Raw genomic sequence first — 22,207 nt, 5'->3', positions numbered from 1 at the left:
CTTGACATACGGTAGCACAATTATGGTAGATTATAACTAATGAAACTGCTTTCATATGAAGAAGGTATTTAGTAACTTACAATTAAGGACAGCGACACCAACTCGACTGCGCATGGTACTCATGGCTTCAGCTATTTTCCATCTTCTGTTCACAGGGTCAAAACATTCCACTGTACTGAGAGAATCCCCTGCAGAAACACAAAGTAGAACTCAGAGAATCGTCCAAACACTTCTCTTCGAGTCAGTCATAAACTGAAAATAAATTTCTGCAGCTTTGGAGCTTTCTTGATGTATAAAATCATAAATATGGTTATAAAATGCATCAGTGTTGTCAAAATAGTCTAGATGTGATGCTATAATCCCTAGGATGTCTAACTAATTTTTAGCATAGTAGTTAGTCATATATTCTTCTTAGTGTGTTCACAATATATAAAGTAGGTTGCATGTTTAGACAATGATCACACTAAAGTTTCATTGAGTTTTCAAATATTTTATTTACCAGTTTTGTTACACTTACAAATGTACATCCAATAAATTAATGGAACAACATTTACTGATCTTAACAGCTAGGAATCTTCTGAATGCAACTTGCTAGATAATATCATGAAAGTAGAACAAGGAATTTAAGCCGTTGCATATGATTCACGTGTACTACTCAACACTACCAGTTAAGTTTGGCGCTTTTGTTGAATATAACACAAACATATTAAGTAAGAAAAGTGAAGAGAGGCAGAAACAAATTTGCTGAGACAAGCGATATAGATCCCTCGAGATGGCTGAGTTACTCTGGCCTGAGGTTGACTCTGCCAGTTTTTTATAATCATAAGCCAGATTCTAGAATCTTTGGTCAAACAGTTTGGCAAGAAAACTTGATGTATTTCTTTGAAGTTTGCTCTATCAATCATAATAAGTCAGCCAGTATTGACTGACCAAGGCATATTCATGAAGACATTCATGTCTTTTATAACAATGCTTTTCTTTTTATGGAGATACATGAGGTCATGGTTCTGAATTGAGGAATCTGAAAGCTATACTACAAAACTCAACAGGGGCTTCACAACAAAATCAAATAAGATTTGGTCAATCAATAAAATATCTTATTTTATCCAGGATCAGTCTCCCAACTGGGGAGTTGGCAATGGTGGGCATTATAAGGAACACTATAAATTGGTGGTTCTCAACCATTTTTTTGCCTATGGATCCCTCTGGTTTTTATTTTACTCAGGTGAACCCTCATAGCCAATCAATATTTTTTTTAAAATCGCATTATATTTTGATACTTAAATATTATAAGGAATTGTATAAAAAAATTGTTAAAATATTTTGTGTAGCGTCGAAGTATAATATATTTATTGTCCATAAATTTTAACCAGAAAATCTTGTGTGGGCCCGCAAGGGCCATCTGGTCTGTAGTTGAGAACTACTGATATAAATGATTGTCGTTGATTTTACTTACCTGAGGAAGTTAATCCTCCAACAGCATAAATTATTCCTGGTATATCAGTACAGCAGCGGGGCCGTGTCTTGAATGTTTGAAGTAGGGGGCGTCTTTCTGGCATCAAATGATAATCTTTAGCTTCATCCAGTAAGTCTCTACAAGTTTAAGACATTGAATAAAATGAGCTGATCAACAGGTGATATCCATAAATCTTCATAATAAAGAAAAGAACAACAAACACATCAAGTAAAAAAAGAAGCTTGCTTCCCAACCACATGGTTCCGGGTTCAGTCCCACTGCGTGGCACTTTGGGCAAGTGTCTTCTACTGCAGCCTCGGGCCAACCAAAGCCTTGTGAGTAGATTTGGTAGACGGAAACTGAAAGAAGCCTGTCGTGTGTGTATGTATGTAAGTATGTAGGGAGAGTTTACGAAACAAACAAAAGATGAAGACAGGTGGTGTAGAAAACAAACAGATGTATTAGTATAACGCACAGGAATAGAAAAAGTCTTTTACGTTTCGAGCCTATGCTCTTTCACAGAAAGGGACACAGAAAGAAACAAGGAGAGAAAATAAAGAATGTGTCGTGGCTAACGATCTAAGTTAATAACTGCTAAGTTACGGGGACATTAACACACCAACATCAGTATGTATGTATTTATTTGTGTTTGTTCCCCTAGCATCGCTTGACAACTGATGCTGGTGTGTTTATGTCCCCATCACTTAGCGGTTCAGCAAAAGAGACTGATAGAATAAGTACTAGGCTTACAAAGAATAAATCCTGGGTTCGATTTGTTTGACTAAAAGGCAGTGTTCCAGCATGGCCACAGTCAAATGACTAAAACAAGTAAAAGAATAAAAGAATTGGCAGTGGAGAGTTTCCTTTGTTCATTTCTCAGGCGTCTAAAAGCAATCGAGTGACAGAGAAGAGGGACAAAACAGTAGAGTAGTCACATGAAAGGATTCACTACTCAAATCTACATAAAAAGGCACCCAAGAGTGGGTGTCACATAAAAAGGCACCCAAGATGGGTGGCATTAGGAAGGGCATCCAACCCTAGAAACCAAACCGAAACAAACTGGAGCCGGGTGCAATTCTTCAGCTTACCAGCTTCAGTTAAGAAGTCTGACCCATGGTCAGCATGGAAAATAGACATTAAATAATGATGGTGAGTCTATCATATTAAAGAGCTGTAATTAGGTACTGTATATATTATGAGTATGTATGTATATATATATATATATATATATATATAATACAAATAAGAAAATGGAGAAACAAATTGTTCATCAACTTACGGATATTATAATGTTGGATTATTTATTCATTTTACAAATGAGAACATCAAAAGCACACAAAAATATTATATAAATCAATAGATAAGATAATACAAATACAGATTTTAAAAGTCATAGTATACATTAGGGTTACACCCATAACCCCTACCTTACTTTGTACTATATATATATATATATATGCACATATATACATACATATTTATATCTATGTATGTAGATACACACACATAAATATAAAACCAGTGGGATGGCATCATTTGCAAGCTACAACAATGCATATTGTGACCAGAAGTGACACAAGTACATCCAGTAGTTTGATCAATACAGTGGTGTACGTGTATGAGTGTGTGTGTATGTATATATATATATATATATATATATATATATCATCATCATCATTTAACATCCGCTTTCCATGCTAGCATGGGTTGGACGGTTCAACTGGGGTCTGGGAAGCCCGCACCAGGCCAGTCAGTGTTTCTACAGCTGGATGCCCTTCCTAACGCCAACCACTCCATGAGTGTAGTGGGTGCTTTTTATGTGCCAACGACACAGGTGCCAGACGAGGCTGGCAAACGGCCACGCTCGGATGGTGTTTGTTACGTGCCACAAGCATGGAGGCCAGTCGATGCAGTGCTGGCTACGGCCACGTTCGGATGGTTCTCTTATGTGCCACCGGCACTGGTACCACAAACTATAAATTCCATTTATGTTCATCGATTTTGATTTGATTTTTTGATTTTCACTTGCCTCAACAGGTCTTCACAAGTAGAGTTATGTGTCCCAAGAAGGAAGGTATGCACAGGTGGACTGACTACGTCCCAGGTAGGGGCTACGGGTTATATATATATATATAAATTTTTATTATTATCATCGTTTAATGTTCACTTTCCATGTTGCTATGAGTTGGATGGTTTGACATGGAGCTGGTTAACAAGGGGCTGTCCAGACTCCAGCTGTATGTCGAGTCATGGTTTCTATGGCTCGATGCTCTTCCTAATGTCAACCACTTAACAGAGTGTGCTGGGTGCTTTTTATGTGCCACTGGCACGGATGCATTTATGCGTCATGGGTGCATTTACACAGCACTGGCACAGGTGCCTTTTAAGTGGCACCAGCACCTGAAAGGACACGCCTGTATGTGAGGAAGGCAGCGATTTTACTTAGCTAGATGTAGAAATAACAAAAGACATGTACATATAACCTACCTGCATGGTATAGAACTCTTTATCAATTCTTCTGGGGCAACGTAGTCTGAAAGGTACTGTGGCGTCAGCAAAGGAAGGCGGACCTTTACCATAAGTTCAGGCAAAGCTTCTTTTCTTAATACGGGATTTCTTTTTACCCAGGCGATCACAGCTTCAAATACCTGGAACAGAACATCAGATATTTTCTCTTTTACTGCTTTCAGTCTTTAGGCTGCAGCACTGCCAATATATATATTTATTACAATTCATCACTACAACCAATTGTCTTTGGCTTTCCAGGTTTCTTTTTCCTGCAAATGTACATTGGATGTGAAAAGGCATAGCTTTGTGTTAAGAAGCTTGCTTCCCAACTACATGGTTCCAGGTTCAGTCCCACTGCATGGTAACTTGGGCAAGTGTCTTCGGGCCAATCAAGACCTTGTGAGTGGATTTGGTAGACAGAACTGAAAGAAGCCTGTCGTGCGTGTGTGTGTGTCCCACCACCACTTGACAATCGGTGTTGGTATGTTTATGTCCCTATAACTTAGCGGTTTGGCGAAAGAGACCGACAGAATAAGGACCTGGTTTCAAAAAATATAAGCATTGGGGTCAACTTGTTCAATAAAAATTCTTTAAGGTGGTGCCCCAGCATGGCCACAGTCTGATGACTGAAACAAGTAAAAGAATAAAAGGAAAAGGCCACAGTGCAACATATTACAATTCCTTTTAATTCTGTATTTTACTAAAGTTGGTCTATTTCTTACCGTTCCGTATTAAAAGTGGGTGGAGAGTAGCTACTCGAGAACAAAACTGAGATATTTCTAAATAACCTTTCTGATTACTTCTTTCTTTCTCATATTCCACCCCTGGTTTGCATTCGTCATTAATACCTTAAATGCTTATTTACTAACAGCTTGTTGTTGTATTTCCATGAGCTAACCGTTGGAAATGACCCCTCAAAAGATAATTTTAATTCCATCTCTTAGAATTTCGTTAAGTAAATTACTCGTTTCTTCCCCTGTTTAACTCGTTTCTTCCCCTGTTCTATTACCACATCACGTTCTGCTGCCCCAAGCATACTTGCTTCCGGTTGCAGCTTATTCGTTTAAAAAACTTTAGCCCCATGTGGTCACTTCATTTCTTTGCTAAACGATGTCCGAGATGCCAAGCTAAGATTACTTCTTTCTTTCTTTCTTTCTCATATTCCACCCCTGGTTTGCCTTCGCCGTTAATACCTTAAATGATTAGTGTCTGTGGTAAAAGAAATACACCAGTCCATTTTTAGTTGATAGCAGAAAGAGCTTCCAATCACCAAGTGATTCCAAATGTGTAGAACAATAATTTGTTGTTCAATTCAGATTAGCAGAAGTGTATTAAGCCATTAGCTGCAAATCAACTATCAATTCTCTTTTCTAGAAGGAATCTAAAATAAATGTGTATGAAATGTCCAAGGTCACAAGTAACATAATAATAACAAATGATAGTAACTTAATAAATATGCATAGAAAACCATATCTATATCAATATAAACACTTGAAACAGAATGACATTAAAATAACAATGCGTATGTCATTTATAATGTATATACTCATGTAGAACAGCACCAGCTGTAGGAATTTGTCTCAGAGAAACTTCAGTTTAGAGACAGATCTTTCTGAATTATGTCAGAAGACCATTAGACACCAGCATTCGGATTAATTTCCTCCCCTCAGTGACAGACACTCATGGTCATTTGAAACTTTGAGAAATGATTCAATTAGTTTAATCTTTCTTAAGGCACACCACTTAGCTCTGCCTTTCAAATTGCTGAATTTAGTTAGAAGAGAACTACAGAAGAAGAATATAAACAAGACCTTACATAGAACAACTCCATTTACATAACTGAACAGCTTGTTGCTTATATCGTCACTTCAAAAGGCTGAAGGCCAGTAATCAAACAACTGAATCTACTTTCAAAGCAAGATTAAATATATGCTTATTAAAAATATAGAGACGACTCCATCATCATCACCACCATCATCAACATTATTATCATTACCTCCATCACCATCATTATTATTACCATTTTTATATCCGCTTTTCCATGCTGGTATGAATCAGACAACTGTTTTTGAGGCAGTGTTTTGCAACCAGATGTTTTTTTCTGATGACACCTCTTGCCAAGTGCAGAGTGACAGTAGACCTATTCTAAAAACCAAGATATATAACTATCACATGGATGGAAGCACTCCGTCGGTTACGACGACGAGGGTTCCGGTTGATCCAAATCAACGGAACAGCCTGCTCGTGAAATTAACGTGTAAGTGGCTGAGCACTCCACAGAGAGTGACAAGGCCGGCCCTTTGAAATACAGGTACAACAGAAACAGGAAGTAAGAGTGAGAGAAAGTTGTGGTGAAAGAGTACAGCAGGGATCACCACCATCCCCTGCCGGAGCCTCGTGGAGCTTTAGGTGTTTTCGCTCAATAAACACTCACAATGCCGGGTCTGGGAATCGAAACCGCGAGTCCGCTGCCCTAACCACTGGGCCATTGCACCTCCACTAACTATCACATAATTCATAAGCTACACTCTATTGCTACTCTAGCTAATAAGATAATAACATCTCAGAAGAAAGCAACCTTCTGTGCAGGTATGTACTAAGCATTTCTTCATAATGTCTCTCTTTTGATCATTTGTATCTTTAATGCGCTTTCTAACTTCTTACATCATTGTCAGTTCTAAAAGTATCAAAGTCTGATATTTGACTCCATCCTCCTAAATCTTGTCATTGATTAGTTTGTTATTATTGATTATGGCTAAGTGGTTAGAGTGTTGGGCTCACAATCATGTGGTAGTGAGTTCGATTCTCAGATCAGGTTGTGTGTTGTATTCTTGAGCAAGACACTTTATTTCACATTGCTCCAGTCCACTCAGCTGTAGAAATGAGTCGTGACTTCAATGGTGCCAAGCTGTATCGGCCCCTTTGCCTTTCCCTTGGATAACATCGGTGACATGGAGAGGGGTGGCTGGTATGCATGGGCAACTGCTGATCTTCTATAAACAACCTTGCCAGGACTTGTGCCTTGAAGGACAACTGCCTAGGTGCAATTCCCTGGTCATTCATGACCGAAGGAGGTCATTACCTTTTTTTACCCTATTATTGATTAGACAAACGGTCTAACCAAGTTAACATTTACCTTCAAAGTTAGGAACAGAAAACCCCCTCACTCACAAGAGAAATTTTGCACACATTCAAAATTTAAACCACCCATTGTTAAAGTCTCTAAAACCAAAAGGAAAAAAATTAGTTTAAGCCTTAAGACAAAATCAGTAACATAATGCAAGGTGTATATCTATACATCATCATCATCATCGTTTAATGTCCGTTCTCCATGCTAGCATGGGTTGGACGGTTCGACCGGGGATCTGGGAAGCCAGAAGGCTGCACCAGGCTCCGGTCTTATCTGGCAATGTTTCTACAGCTGGATGCCCTTCCTAACGCCAACCACTCCGTGAGTGTAGTGGGTGCTTTTTACGTGCCACCTGCACTGGTGCCAGGCGGGGCTGGCATCGGCCACGGTCGGATTGGTGCATTTTACGTGCCACCTGCACGGAAGCCAGTCGAGGCGGCACTGGCTTCGGCCACGATTCGGATGGTGCTTAAAAGTAAAAGTCTATAATTTTTCTCAGCATAGATAAAGTCTCACAGGTTCTATTCTGTACAGGCAATTTACACCTGCGATTAAAAAGGTGTCCCACCCCTCTTCTAACCCTTTTGATATCAAAAGTAATCTGAATTAAGAATTCCCACTTAAATTTCATGTTAATTTGTGTTTCAAACATTTCAAACACCAGCTTAATAACAACAAAGTTATTTCAATTAAATTCTCCTTTATTTTCAAAAATAATTGAAACAAAATGATTTTCAACAAGAATATGGTAACAAGAGGGTTAAAGGGATATAAATTAAAGCTTCAACATTTTATGTTAATTTGTTTCAAACTCCAGCTTGGTACATGGAAACTGAGAGAAGCCTGCCATATACATGTGTATGTGTGTTTGAGCCTGTATTTGTCCACCACCACCACTGCTATCAACTGGCGTTGATGTGTTTACCCCCCCCCCCTTATAACTCAGCAGTTCAGCAAAAGAGACAGATAAAATAAGTACCAGGCTTATAAAAAAAAGTACAGGGGCTGATTCATACAGAATTTTTCAGGGCATTGCTCCAGTATGACCAAAGTCTAATGACTGAAACAAGTTGAAGATAGAAGATAAAAGCCTATATTTTAACATTGGTTCCTTCTTTAGGTTATTTCTATTTAAAATAATTGCCCTCCACCACCAAAAACAATCAAATGCAGTTAGATATATCCCCAATTACTTGAGATGCTTTGCTTTGATCCTTTTTTCTGAAAAACTTACCAATTCTTCTGTTTTTACATGCAGTTCATCACGAGAAATTATCTCTAAAATTTCAGCTTTGTCAAGATTCAGGAATTCCTCAGAATTGGCAACATCTTTGAAATGTTTCTGAATGTACTTGTTCGCAGCCTCCACTAAGCTGGGGCACATGTACTGTTCACCAAAACTACGAATTCCAAGGCAATTCTGCGGATGAAGTCTATATAGAAAATGGGAAAAAAAAAAAGAATTTTTATGAATTTTAAAAAAATATATAAAAGAGAAAATGTTTTAGGAGTGTTTAATTAATTAAACCAAACACAGTATATTACTGGTATTTTATCATATTGACTAAGCGAAATGAAAGACAAATGGACCTAGATTTGAAGTCAAGATATATAAAAGATATAAAAGAATAAAGAGCTATAAGGGATTTCTTCTGATAATGCGATTGTTTCTGCCAGCTTTCTTGAAATAACAAAGAGAGAATAAATGAAGAATTAAGGTTTAAGTAAAAGATTAAGATAATAGTGCATCTCTATAAAATGGATAAAAAATAAAGAAAGAACGAAGAAAATGGGCCAGAAAGGAAGAAAGAAAGCAGGTGATAAGAACAAATAGGGGAGAGAAAACAAAGAAAGCCAAAGTGAAAGAGTGATAGAAGAGAAGAATAATAGAGGCTCATGGGTGGATGTTGTCTACCTTGACTTTGCTAAGGCTTTCAACTCTGTGCCACACAAAAGGCTTATGGTGAAACTCTCTGCAATGGGTGTGGGGGATGACCTTTTTAACTGGTTGAAATCCTTCATCCTCAGCCGAAAGGAGGTAGTCACAGTTCTAGGACAGCACTCTACACCATATGAGATGTCATTGGGTGTACCACAGGGATCTGTCCTTGGTCCCCTCCTGTTTGTGGCATACATTAATGACATAGATGCCAATTTAAAGAATGCCACAGTATTGAAATATGCAGACGACATCAAGCTGTACCTTGAAATCAAGAGGACTGATCCTGATGTCTACAACTCTTTCCTGCAATCAGACCTAGACACAATGCAGCAATGGATCACAGACTGGCAACTGAAACTGGCTGTGGACAAGTGTACCACCATGCATTTTGGGAGAAAAAACCCTGCGTCCACATACTCCCTCCACAACACTGATATCAAGAAATCCTCTTGCGAGCGTGACCTAGGCATCACTGTCAGCAGTGATTTGCGTTGGACAAAGCATATCTCTAAAATTGTCAAGAAGGCCGAGGGTGTCTTGGCATCACTCAGCAAGACTTTTGTTAGCCGCTCTCCAGCCATCTATTTAAAACTGTATACAGCTATGGTACGACCACACTTGGAATTCGCATCATCAGTTTGGAATCCCTATCTTGCTCAGAACATTGACCTCCTGGAATCTGTCCAGAGACGTGCAACCAAACGCATACCCTCCATCAGACACCTACCATATTCTGAGCGCCTTGTTTCCCTGGGCATGGATTCACTGAAGCTCCGGCGTCTGGCGACGGACTTGGTTAACACCCACAGGATTATCAACCACCTCACCAACAACAACACTGAACACCTTTTTGATCTCCATGTGTCTAACACACGTGGACATGCCTACAAAGTCAGAAAACAACACAGCTCCCATGACTTTCGGAAACATTTTTTCACGCTCAGAGTTGCTGAAGCATGGAATAAACTGCCTGCGTCAGTTGTTGACTGCCATGACACTGCATCCTTTAAGGCCCTCATGCTTTCCGAAATCCGCCAAAACTACACCTGATTATATATACACTTTAGATGAGTTGTAGTGCACCTGAGCACTGTACACAATTATTATTATTATTAAAAGAGCTAGAAGAGGGGGGGGGAAAGAAAGTTACCAATTTAATAATTCTTTCTCATCTTGGTACAAGGCTAGTGATTTTTTGAGGGGAGGGGTAAATAAAATTATATCGAGCCCACTGCTCAATTGGCACTTATTTTATTGATCCTGAAAGGATGAAAGGCAAAGTCGACCTCAGCAGCATTTAAAGTCGGAATGTAAAGAACTGGAAGAACTGGAAGCAAAAGCATTTTGTCCAGCATTTTAATGATTCTGTCAGCTTTACCAATTTAATAAAGATAAAATTATTTCAGCAAATGCTTCGTTATTTTCAAAATTAATTGAAATAAAGACAGTATGTTTCGACAGAAATACGATGGTAACGTAAGTGTTATTTAGACAAAAGCAGAGATAAACGGAAATTGTATCAGTTGGATATTTACCTGGTCTTCAGAAAATTACAACAAGCTTCTTTAACACATTGCAGCTGAAGAAAACAAGATGCCACTAGCAGAGATTGAACCGTGTTTATGTTGATTTCCAGACGACCATTGTAGGCAAAATTCACAAGTGATTCCAACGCACTGGGGAAATAAAGGTCAAAGGGGTCAATGAGCTAACAGGAAATGTTGATTTTTTTTTTTATGTAACAAAGAGACAAGAAACGGTGTAGGGTGGGGCTTTGGTAGAAGAAATGAAGTGCTTTAGCCTTGACTTGAGTTTGAAATGAAGTTTCTCACAGTTCACAGGTAACTTACCGTTTATCAGAAGAAACTCCTCAAAGAAATAACACAATATGTTACAGAATGAACATGGTTAAAGAAATGCAAGCAAATGTGGCTGCGTGGTAAGAAGTTTGTTTCCTAACCACATGGTTCCAGGTTCAGTCCCATTGCATGGCACCTTGGGCAAGTGTCTTCTATTATAGCCCCAGGCTGACCAAAGCCATGAGAACAAACTTGGTAGACTGAAATTGGAAGAAGACTGTTGTATATGTGTGAGTGGGTGCACATATCTTTGTGTCTGTGTTTGTCCCCCACCACTGTCTGACAACCAGTGTGGGTTTGTTTATGTCCCCATAACTTAGCAGTTTGGCAATAAGGCCCGATAGAATAAGTACCAGGCTTTAAAAAATAATTAGTGGGATTGGTTCATTCAACTAAAAATTCTTCGAGGCGGTGCCCCAGCATGGCTGCAGTCTAATGACCGATACAAGTAAAAGATAAAAGATTAAAATGTAACAATTTACAGATGGATGTGCTTTTTAACCCGTTCATTACCAACCCGGCTGAAACCAGCTCTGGCTCTGTAGTACAAATGTCTTGTTTTCAAAAGTTCTGAATTAAAATCTCCCACCAAACCTTAGTCACAATTTATGTTCCTAACACCAGCTAAATGATATCTAAGTTATTTTACTAAATATTATATTGTTATATTTAAATTAATTGAAAGAAACACAGAGAATCTCAAAAGAAATACAGTAATGAAAGGGTTAAACTCTAAAATATTGTAACATGTTCCATATAACCTATAGCCATGAGGGTGCATGACCTAGAGTTTTGGGTATCTTATGCTTTTATGATACTTATAAAATACACTGTGTATCTCCAAGCAATTTTTCAAGCTCTTTTTATGCATTAGTTATATTTTAAAAACTAGGACGCTGGACAGTGAGACAATAAGAAAAAAATAAGGAAAAAATTCAGTGAAGTTTGATGTAAAAAATGGAATAAGAAAGATAGGTAACACCTAAAATATCCCTAAATAACATGTTAATAAAAACAGTGTGAATAAAGCATGAAAACAGTTGGACTATAAGGAAATAAATAAAACAACTGCTGTTACCTGGATTCGATACCACGCATGAGGATTTCATCTTGTTTTGACTCTACCATATCATGAGTAAACATAGAATGGAAGTAAGGGATGGTAGCCGCAAGGATAATTCTGTGGGCAGTGAATTTCTGGTCTCCAACCTGAAATAGCATAAACAAAACAATGAGAATATAAAAATCGTATTTTAGAGATTACTTCAAACATGCATGGGTCAGATGCAATCCATGGGGTCAGATTTTCTACAGCCAAATGTCCCCCTTGTCATTAACCCTCACTTGTTTCTCAATAGCTAGATATGTTTCCATAGAAGACTGGAAAGAAATGACACTGCTTGTATGATGGTGATGCTCATTTACAACTAATACGTGAAGGTGCATGGCCTGGTGGTTTGGGGGTTGCACTCATGATTGCTTGAACGTGGGTTCGATTCCCAGACCAGGCAGCATGTTGTGTTCTTGAGCAATTTACTTCGTTTTACATTACTTTAATCCCCCTTTCAATCAGGGGAAATGTTGGCCTGCTTGTCTAGCCAGCAGAGTGGCATCATTTGAAGGCTAAAACAATGCAAAGTGCATTGTGACCAGTGATGTGTAACAACATTTGATAGTCTGGTCAGTCACATGATCATGTGATGTGATGTCATTACAAAGCACAAACACACACGTACACATAAATAGATTTCATCATCATCATCTTATGTAGATATATATATATATGATCCTACCAAATTCACTTGCAAAGACTTTGGTCAACCAAAGGAGGCACTTGGCTGAGGTGCCACACATTAGGACTGAACCTGAAACCATGTAGTCAAGAAGTAAACTTCTTATCCACACAGCCATGCCTCTGCCTATACATACGCATCTAATACTAACTGATATACAAGTTGGTTGGTTGGTTATTGATTTCTCAAGTGACACTTTACATCATACAGAGAGTGGGGGACAGAGAGTAAAAGAGAGAGAGAGAGAGTTAACAATAAGGTTCATCGTGAGTGCACATATGAGGCTTGGTGACAGGCAATGAATAACAGAATGCATGCTACATACAAAGTGGGAAAGAATCATTGACATGGACAAGAGGAACTCAATAACAAAATAGTTATGGGAAGAATTATACAAGTAAGAAATTAATTTAATCTTAAGCGCTCCGCTGTATATTGATTCTATCATACCACATGAAATGCCCAGCTAAGTTTATTAAATTTCTCTAGATTTTAATCGCTTATCATTCTCTTATCTAACTTGTAATACTAACATGTTTACATGTGATGTTAACATGTACTTTGAGTTAAAATAACTTTTGTGGCTTATAATTCTTGAGATTCTTCAATAACTTTTCAAATAATATTACATACTCCTCATATTTCCATACTTTGCTATGTTCCTTGCCTCACAAAAGACCCTGAGTCTCATACTATTTCTCTCTCGATCCCTCGTCTGTGGTGATGCTGGCCATTGCTTATAGTTCTTTAAAATTTTCAATAACTTATCAAATTGTATTACATACTCCTCGCACGCCCATACCTTGCTATGTTCCTTGCCTCGCTAAAGGCCTCAAGTCCCTTACTGCAGTCTCTCTCTCTCTCCCTCCCTCTCTTGCATGTGGCGATGCTGGCCTCTGCTTGATGCGTTCACCACCAATACTGGAAATCTCTTATACCAGAAATGCCGACAGAGCTCTGCCTCCCTTCTCTACCCGAAGACTTGCATACCTCTGTCCCTCCAACCCACCAACCTCTCTCTGTCTATACATAATGGACTAACCAATAACAGCTCATCTATTTAAACATTGACCTATCATATTTGCAGCAGAAACACTTATATTCACAATGCTCATAGCACATATATTTACAATGCTTATATTGCACTCACCCACACCCCACTAATAAGAGCAAAAATTTTTAACATGTTTGAATGATAATAGGTTAAAGTGAGAGAACAACTGATGTGACATGTCTGTTATCAAACGATCAGGGAAACCTTTTTTTCAGGTGCTGAATAACATCATTCCTTCCCATGTTCCCTCCCACATCCCTTTCCCAGTTTTCAGAATTGGCACAATCAATGTAGGCACATTGAAAGGTAGGTACAGCGAGATTGTTGAGATGCTTGAAAGGAGGCATGTTGATGTATGTTGCATCCAAGAGGTAAGGTGGAGAGGAGCTTCAGCCAGGTTCCTCACAGGCAAGACACATAAGTATAAAATCTTCTGGGAAAGAAACAGTGATGGGGTAGGTGGTGTGGACATACTTCTTGCAGAGAAATGGGTGGATCAAGTCATAGAGGTAGTCAGAGTTAGTGATAGAGTGCTTAAGCTTATTCCAGTCTTACAGAACAGAATAATGACAATTATCTCTGCCTATGCCCCTCAAGTAAGCCTACCAAATGAACAGAAGGACCAGTTTTATGATATTCTTCTGCAGGCTACCTCAAAGGCAAGTGACAATGGTCTCCTCTTCATGGCTGGGGATTTCAATGGGCATTTCAGGCGGCAGCCTGGTATCTTCCATGGTGTGCATGGGGGCCATGGATTTGGCTCCCAAAATGAAGAGGGAACAAGGTTTGAGGTATTAAATTACTAGACCAGGTCATGAAAGTTACTGAGAGGGTTATAGCTCAACTGATTAAGAATAGAATTAAAGTAGATGAGATGCAGTTTGGTTTTGTACCTGGCAAGAGTACCACAGATACCATCTTCCTAGTAAGACAGCTGCAGGAAAAGTACTTGGCCAAAAGTAAGCCATTGTACTTAGCCTTCGTTGACCTGGAGAAAGCTTTTGACAGAGATCATATGGTGGTCTCTAAGGAAGTTAGGAATAGAGGAGTACAAGCTATGTATAGTGGTGCTGTCAGTAAAGTGAGAGTCGGCCATGAACAGAGTAATGATTTTAGCATTCAGGTAGGGATTCACCAGGGCTCAGTTTCTCAGCCCACTCTTATTCATTAAAATCCTCCAGGCCATAACAGAAGAATTCAAAACTAGGTGCTCATGGGAACTACTATATGCTGATGACCTTGCTCTTATTGCAGAATCTTTAGCAGAATTAAAGAAGAAATTCCAGGTATGGAAACAAAACCTAGAATCAAAGGGCCTCAAAGTTAACCTAGCTAAGACCAAAGTTGTTGTTTGTAAGAAAGAAGAGAAAACTTTCTTTCCTTCACCATGACTTTAAAGACATACTGTTTTTGTGTGAGTCTGTAAATATATATATATATATATATATATATATATTCTTTTATTCTTGTTGTATAGTGAAACTGTACACTCTTCCCAGTAAAAAGTGGTAATAGCTAGCCATTATAAATAGACCAGTGGCCAGTTGACAGTATAGGGTCAAGAAGGTGAAGAGGTCGTGAGTACGTAGGCTATGTGCTAGACTGTGTTGATATAGTAATTATAATGTGATACTGAGTGGACGTTATAACGATCCAATCTTTTGGGGATAACACTATATGACTGGGAGTCGTACAGTGCCAGACAGAACCATTCTATTGGTGACTTTGGAATATAACAATCTGTCAGAGAGACAACTGTCATCAAAAGACAGATGCAACCATGGCAAAAGACTGCTTTACAACAACGGCAATGAGGAAAAACAAATTTATGTAGAGTGGAAAAAAACAGTCACATGGAGAGTTTAAACTAATTCATGTGGGAAATTAAATACCTCAACAAAAAAGAAAAAAAAATCTTGAGCAAACTTAAGAAAATCGTAAAATATGGAAGACTTGTCAGCTGGGAGAGATGAGGTGCAAGAAACAGCAACAACAACAACTCAAGGAACAACGACAACAACAAGGATTGTAGCGGTAAATGCTACAATCAATGAAAGTTGGTAACAAAAGCGGAAAATACATGTTCACCTGACCAGGTAGCAAATTCCATGTGAATTCAAATATGACCCAGAAGAAGGAGTAACCTTTGAAGCTTACTTTCAACAAATTTTTGTAAAAGAATGTCAGAATTAGATGGACAAAATGAAAACGTGTCCAGTGTTAAGAAAACTAGTGACAGCAGAGCATGAGAAGTAGAGTAACTTCATATTGCCAAAAAAAGCATCTGACATAAATTTCACGAATGCAGTTGACATTTTGTGCAAAATGGTTAGAGAAAAGAGATCACTGTTTAGACATAGAAAAGAGCAAAGATGAAGACTTCACTACTTACACAGAATAAACAAAGAATGCGAGAGATTTAGGCTGGATAAGTTTAATCCAGATTCTTTCAATTGTTTGATTTTTGCACAAGGAATGCAGAAACCTGAAAGAAGATTCTATCAAAACTGGAAATGAACCAGGATTTGACATTGCAGAAACTGTTGGAAGGGTGTGACAGGATATTATTGAAATTAAGGCATGACATGGAAGAAATTCAACGGAAAGAGTGTTTCCACATAAGAGCAGTGCAAAAAAAGTTGGAAAACAGAAAAAATATCAGGATGTAGACTTATGTATGGCACGTGGTGGGATGCACCTGAAAAAAGATTGTCTGTATAAAAAGCAAAGTGTTTTTGCTGCGGGTTTACAGGACATGTAAAATCACACTGCAAAACCAGAATGGTAGGAAAACGGAACAAGAAAAATAGTTTGTGAGCAGGAAAAATTGTGATCACAACAAACAGAAAATTTGTATCACAACCATAAATGAGAAAATATGGGAACAAATGGGTAAAATGAAATTATGTAGTTCAAACGAAATAGTGTATGGTGCTACAGGAAGAAAATTATATTTCACAGGTGACTATGTTTGTAATATAATGTTCAAAGGTTGAACCAAAAAGTTGAATGGTTCATCATCATCATCATCATCGTTTAACGTCCGTTCTCCATGCTAGCATGGGTTGGACGGTTCGACCGGGGATCTGGGAAGCCAGAAGGCTGCACCAGGCTCCAGTTTTATCTGGCAGTGTTTCTACAGCTGGATGCCCTTCCTAACGCCAACCACTCCGTGAGTGTAGTGGGTGCTTTTTACGTGCCACCTGCACAGGTGCCAGGCGAGGCTGGCACCTGTTGAAAAATCCATGAATTTATTTGGCACTGAATGTATGGAGAAATTTAATTTATGGGATGCACCCACAAGCACTTTGTGCAAAAGTGTAAACAGAACAGTCAAACAATCGAATGAGGTTGATGAGCTGAAACAAGAAAAAGGGACGTGGAACATTGTGCGTGAACTGGCAGTAACTTTGGAAGAAATTAAAAGAATTGCAAAAAAATGAAAAATTTATTAATGAAACAAAAAGAAAACTGTGGTCGACAAAAGGAAATAAAGAAAGGTCTGATGCAAAGAACCACCAAGACGTGGACGTGTATTCTATGTGTGATGGTGTACTAATGTATGCTCAGAGGGTACAGCTACACAAAATGGCAAGGTATAAAGAACCAACTTCATATACAGTAATAACATCTGGATAGAATTGTCTCTGATAACACAACATGCTTTGTATCCTGTGAGTTTAAAAGACAAGTTTGGACGGTGCTTTTTACATGTCACTAGTACGAGTGCCTTAACTACAATTTCCATTTGAATTTTTATTTTGATGTTGACGTACTTGACTCAATAAAGTCTCCTCAAGAAAAGCGGGTCACTCTACGATCCAAGGTTAGCACAGCAGGCCGTCCTGCGAACCATGAACTCTCTTCATTTGTCGGGTCTTCGAAGTCACAGCATATCTCCAGAGGACTCAGTCTTTCGTCATAGCCTCTGTGAGGCTACACACACACACAAGTTGTGCAACCCATGCCAGCATGGAAAGCTGATGTTAAACGATGATGATGTGTGTTTAATATAAAAATATATACGTAAAGGTGTATCTAAATGTCCAATTTTCCTTTTGCTCTGATGATGATGTTGCAAATATTTTATGTTTTTATTTAAGTGTGTCTTATTATTGATGTACTTAATTGTTTCATTTTTTGATTCCTTATTCTATCCTTATATACTTTACTCTTTTACTTGTTTCAGTCATTTGACTGCGGCCATGCTGGAGCACCGCCTTTTAGTCGAGCAAATCGACCCCGGGACTTATACTTTGTAAGCCCAGTACTTATTCTATCGGTCTCTTTTGCCGAACCGCTAAGTTACGGGGACGTAAACACACCAGCATCGGTTGTCAAGCAATGCTAGGGGGACACAGACACACAAACACATACACACACACACACATATATATATATACATATATACGACAGGCTTTTTTCAGTTTCTGTCTACCAAATCCACTCACAAGGCATTGGTCGGCCTGAGGCTATAGCAGAAGACACTTGCCCAAGATGCCACGCAGTGGGACTGAACCCGGAACCATGTGGTTGGTTAGCAAGCTACTTACCACACAGCCACTCCTGTGCCTTTATTACATATTTTTATAGAAATAAAAGCATTGTAGTCCATAGGTTAACAGCACTTACATAACTGGACATTTCCAAGACTGTTTTTCTTCTGAGGATGGTCCTTTGTGCCTGAAACTTTTCGCATTGTCAGAAGCTTTCCTTTTTTCCCTTCTTCAAGATTTTTATGGTTTTATTTTTCATATGAGAAGGATTCTTTCATTTTATCTCAGTTCATTATGGAGACCAATGGAATGCAACACTAACTAAACTGTAGTGTTATAGAAGTAAGTGAAATGGCAGGTAAAAAAAAAAAAGGTACTTTTTCAAAAGTCACCTGAGAAGATGCATCTGCACCGATGAATGACACCTGAGGATTGTACAAGATCTCACCTTGAAGGTGCATGATGACATGAAATGGTTGTAGTGGTTCCGAATAAGGTCTCGTGAGTTCCATTTTTTGCTTTCCACCTTTAGATATATACCACATTTTTTGTAGGACGATTTGGCATTTATCTTCAGTGTACATAGGCGTAGGAGTGGCTGTGCGGTAACTAGATTGCTTATCAACCACATGGTTCCGGGTTCATTCCAACTGCGTGGCACCTTGGGCAAGTGTCTTCTACTATAGCCTCAGGCCAACCAAAGCCTTGTGAGTGGATTTGGTAGACGGAAACCGAAAGAAGCCCGTCGTATATATATATATAAATATATATATGTATGTGTGTGTGTCTGTGTTTGTCCCCCCAACATCGCTTGACAATCGATGGTGGTGCGTTTATGTCCCCGTAACTTAGCGGTTCAGCAAAAGAGACCAATACGATGAATACTAGGCTTACAAAGAATAAGTCCTGGGGCCGATTTGCTTGACTGAAGGCGGTGCTCCAGCATGGCGGCAGTCAAATGACTGAAACAAGTAAAAGAGCATACAAGGAATCCACTTAGTGGTCTTCCTCTTATTTATAAATTTGAATATAATTTGCAGTCCTTGGACATTTTTTATGTCTCTGCTGGCCACTGAGTAGCCATGGATAATTTCTTAATTATTTGTGGTGAAACTTTGAGGTATGGAATTAACTGCTTTTCTTATTTTCCTTTCATTTGTCTCGCTTGCAAACATCTAGCAACTGTTAATTTGAGAATACATTTTTCGTGGTAGGATGATTTGGCATCTATCTTCAGCATGCAAAGAATCCACTTAGTAGTTTTTTCCTCTTATTTATAAATTTGAATATAATTTGCAGTCCTTGGATGTTTTTTTACATATGTTGGCCACTGGTTTAAATTAGTATTATTTAATATTAATTTCCACCCTTAGTATTTATATATATATATATACTTTATTTAAAGCAGCAGAAAATTCAACAAAACCTGTTACTCTGAGTTTCATGTTGCCGTTCATCGGACAGTTTTTGCTAGAATAGAACCTTTATTAATGACAATATGTATTTTAACCTAAGATTCGATGTAAGGTTTTTTCCTCGAATTTTATAATTTTATATATATATATATTTTTTGAGCTCATTTTTGTTTATCGCTCGAAAATTGACCGTTATTTGTAAAGGACCAATCAAACAAGTCCATTTTTAAAGGTGTAGCGTTTATACTAGTCTGGATAGAATTGACATATCAATTCTATTCTAGCAAAAACTGTCCGACGAACGGCAACGTGAAACTCAGAGTAACAGGTTTTGTTGAATTTTCTGCTGCTTTAAATAAAGCATATTACTCTACCACTGGTATTTGAGTACTCTTTTTTCCACCTTGTTTCACATTTATGTGTTTACTCCGGTATATATATATATATAAATATATATATGGTGGGGTACCCAAAAGTAACCAGAATTGTTCTTTGTGGGACAAGCCCGCGGTAGTTCAGGCTTCGGCCGCTAGAAGCCACTAAGTGCAATCCTCAGACATAAGTCTGCTGACTTGTGTCGTTGAGAGAAGTCGTACCACCATGTGATGCACCTTTGTTTTGCAGTGCTTCTTCCCGGTTCATTGGTTTTTGTGGTGGCTGAAACAAAAGGAACAGCATGCTTCCATGCATTCTGTTTACTGCTGGAGAAAACAGCAGCCGAAACAGTTGTCACGCTTTTAAAAGCTAACAGGGACACTGCCACAAGTAAAACACCAGTTCACGAATGGTTTTCATGCTTTAGGAATGGTCACTTGTCTCTTGAAGACCAACCTCATTCAGGGCATCTGTCAACCTTCTTGAATGAATAAAAACATCATGAAAATGTATGAACAGATCTTGGAGGACTCTCACTGAACAATTGATGAACTTGTTGATATGACTGGTATGTCCTGGATTCCCTGCCAACGAATTTTGAGTGAGGAATTGTGAATGAAAAGAGTTGCAACAAACTCTGTGACTCGCTTGCTCATGGAAGATTAACAGCGGCCAGGACTGGATGTGTGATGTGAACTGAAAGAACAGTTGGAAGTTGATCTGGACCTTTTTTCAAAGGTCGCCATGGCTACAATGCAGATCCAAAGCAGGAATCAAGTCAATGCAAGAAGTCAAAAAAGCACATGAAGCCAAGTCCAATGTCAGGACAAAGCTGATTTGTTTCATTAATGCGAAAGGAATTGTCCACAGAAAATTTGATCCTCTGGGTCAAACTGTTAACCAGACATTTTACTTGGCAGTTATGAAGCGTTTGCGAAGTGTGGTGAGATGAAAATGTCCTGACCTGTGGCAAAGTGGTGAGTAGTGGTTTCATCACAACATTGTGTCTGTGCACACTGCCCTTGAGTGTGAGACAGTTTTAGATCAAAAATGGCATCACCCTGCTTACCCACTCTCCCTATTCACCAGATCTTGCTCCCAGCAACCTTTTTTTTTTATGCCCCCGAATGAAAAAAAAGTCCTTAAAGGAAAACGCTTGGCAGATGTGGCAGATGTGGAAGAGGTGAAGGAAAAAAACAATGGAGACGTTAAAAGGCATCAGTTTGCAAGAGTTCCAGGATTGCTTCAACAGAGGAAAATGCGTTTGGATTGATGCATGGATTCAGATGAAGAAGACTTTGAAGGGGATTCAAATGCAAACAGGTAAAACTAAGGGAACAAAATAATATTGCAAAATATATATGTGTGTGTGTGTGTGTGTGTGTATTCATTATATATATATGCATGTATACATATATATATGCATACATATATATATGTATGTGTACATATATATACATAACCATACATATATGTATACATACATACTATATATCCTTAAATCCTTAAACATGTTTCAGCCCGAAAAATAATATATATATATATAATATATATATGGTGGGGTACCCAAAAGTAACCAGAATTGTTCTTTGTGGGACAAGCCCGCGGTAGTTCAGGCTTCGGCCGCTAGAAGCCACTAAGTGCAATCCTCAGACATAAGTCTGCTGACTTGTGTCGTTGAGAGAAGTCGTACCACCATGTGATGCACCTTTGTTTTGCAGTGCTTCTTCCCGGTTCATTGGTTTTTGTGGTGGCTGAAACAAAAGGAACAGCATGCTTCCATGCATTCTGTTTACTGCTGGAGAAAACAGCAGCCGAAACAGTTGTCACGCTTTTAAAAGCTAACAGGGACACTGCCACAAGTAAAACACCAGTTCACGAATGGTTTTCATGCTTTAGGAATGGTCACTTGTCTCTTGAAGACCAACCTCATTCAGGGCATCTGTCAACCTTCTTGAATGAATAAAAACATCATGAAAATGTATGAACAGATCTTGGAGGACTCTCACTGAACAATTGATGAACTTGTTGATATGACTGGTATGTCCTGGATTCCCTGCCAACGAATTTTGAGTGAGGAATTGTGAATGAAAAGAGTTGCAACAAACTCTGTGACTCGCTTGCTCATGGAAGATTAACAGCGGCCAGGACTGGATGTGTGATGTGAACTGAAAGAACA

At 38.6% G+C, this 22,207-nt stretch overlaps 1 protein-coding gene across 1 annotated transcript in view; it reads right to left on the bottom strand.

Annotated features, from left to right (window-relative positions):
- The window catches only part of LOC115216593 (kelch-like protein 18), a 37,884-nt gene that overhangs the window by 6,522 nt on the left and 9,155 nt on the right, over window positions 1-22,207 (bottom strand). Inside the window, exons 2-7 of the mRNA XM_029786060.2 lie at window positions 11,974-12,104; window positions 10,572-10,712; window positions 8,329-8,527; window positions 3,944-4,104; window positions 1,457-1,593; window positions 81-188 (exon numbers count right to left, since the gene is read on the bottom strand). Coding sequence (XP_029641920.1) covers window positions 81-188; window positions 1,457-1,593; window positions 3,944-4,104; window positions 8,329-8,527; window positions 10,572-10,712; window positions 11,974-12,104 — 877 coding nt within the window. The remainder of the gene's footprint in view (window positions 1-80; window positions 189-1,456; window positions 1,594-3,943; window positions 4,105-8,328; window positions 8,528-10,571; window positions 10,713-11,973; window positions 12,105-22,207) is intronic.

This window comes from Octopus sinensis, linkage group LG10, assembly GCF_006345805.1.
Source record: "Octopus sinensis linkage group LG10, ASM634580v1, whole genome shotgun sequence".
In the NCBI taxonomy this organism is placed as follows: Eukaryota; Metazoa; Mollusca; class Cephalopoda; order Octopoda; family Octopodidae; genus Octopus; species Octopus sinensis.
The sequence above is the reverse complement of the archived record's forward strand: the minus strand, read 5'-3'. Positions and strand labels throughout refer to the sequence as shown.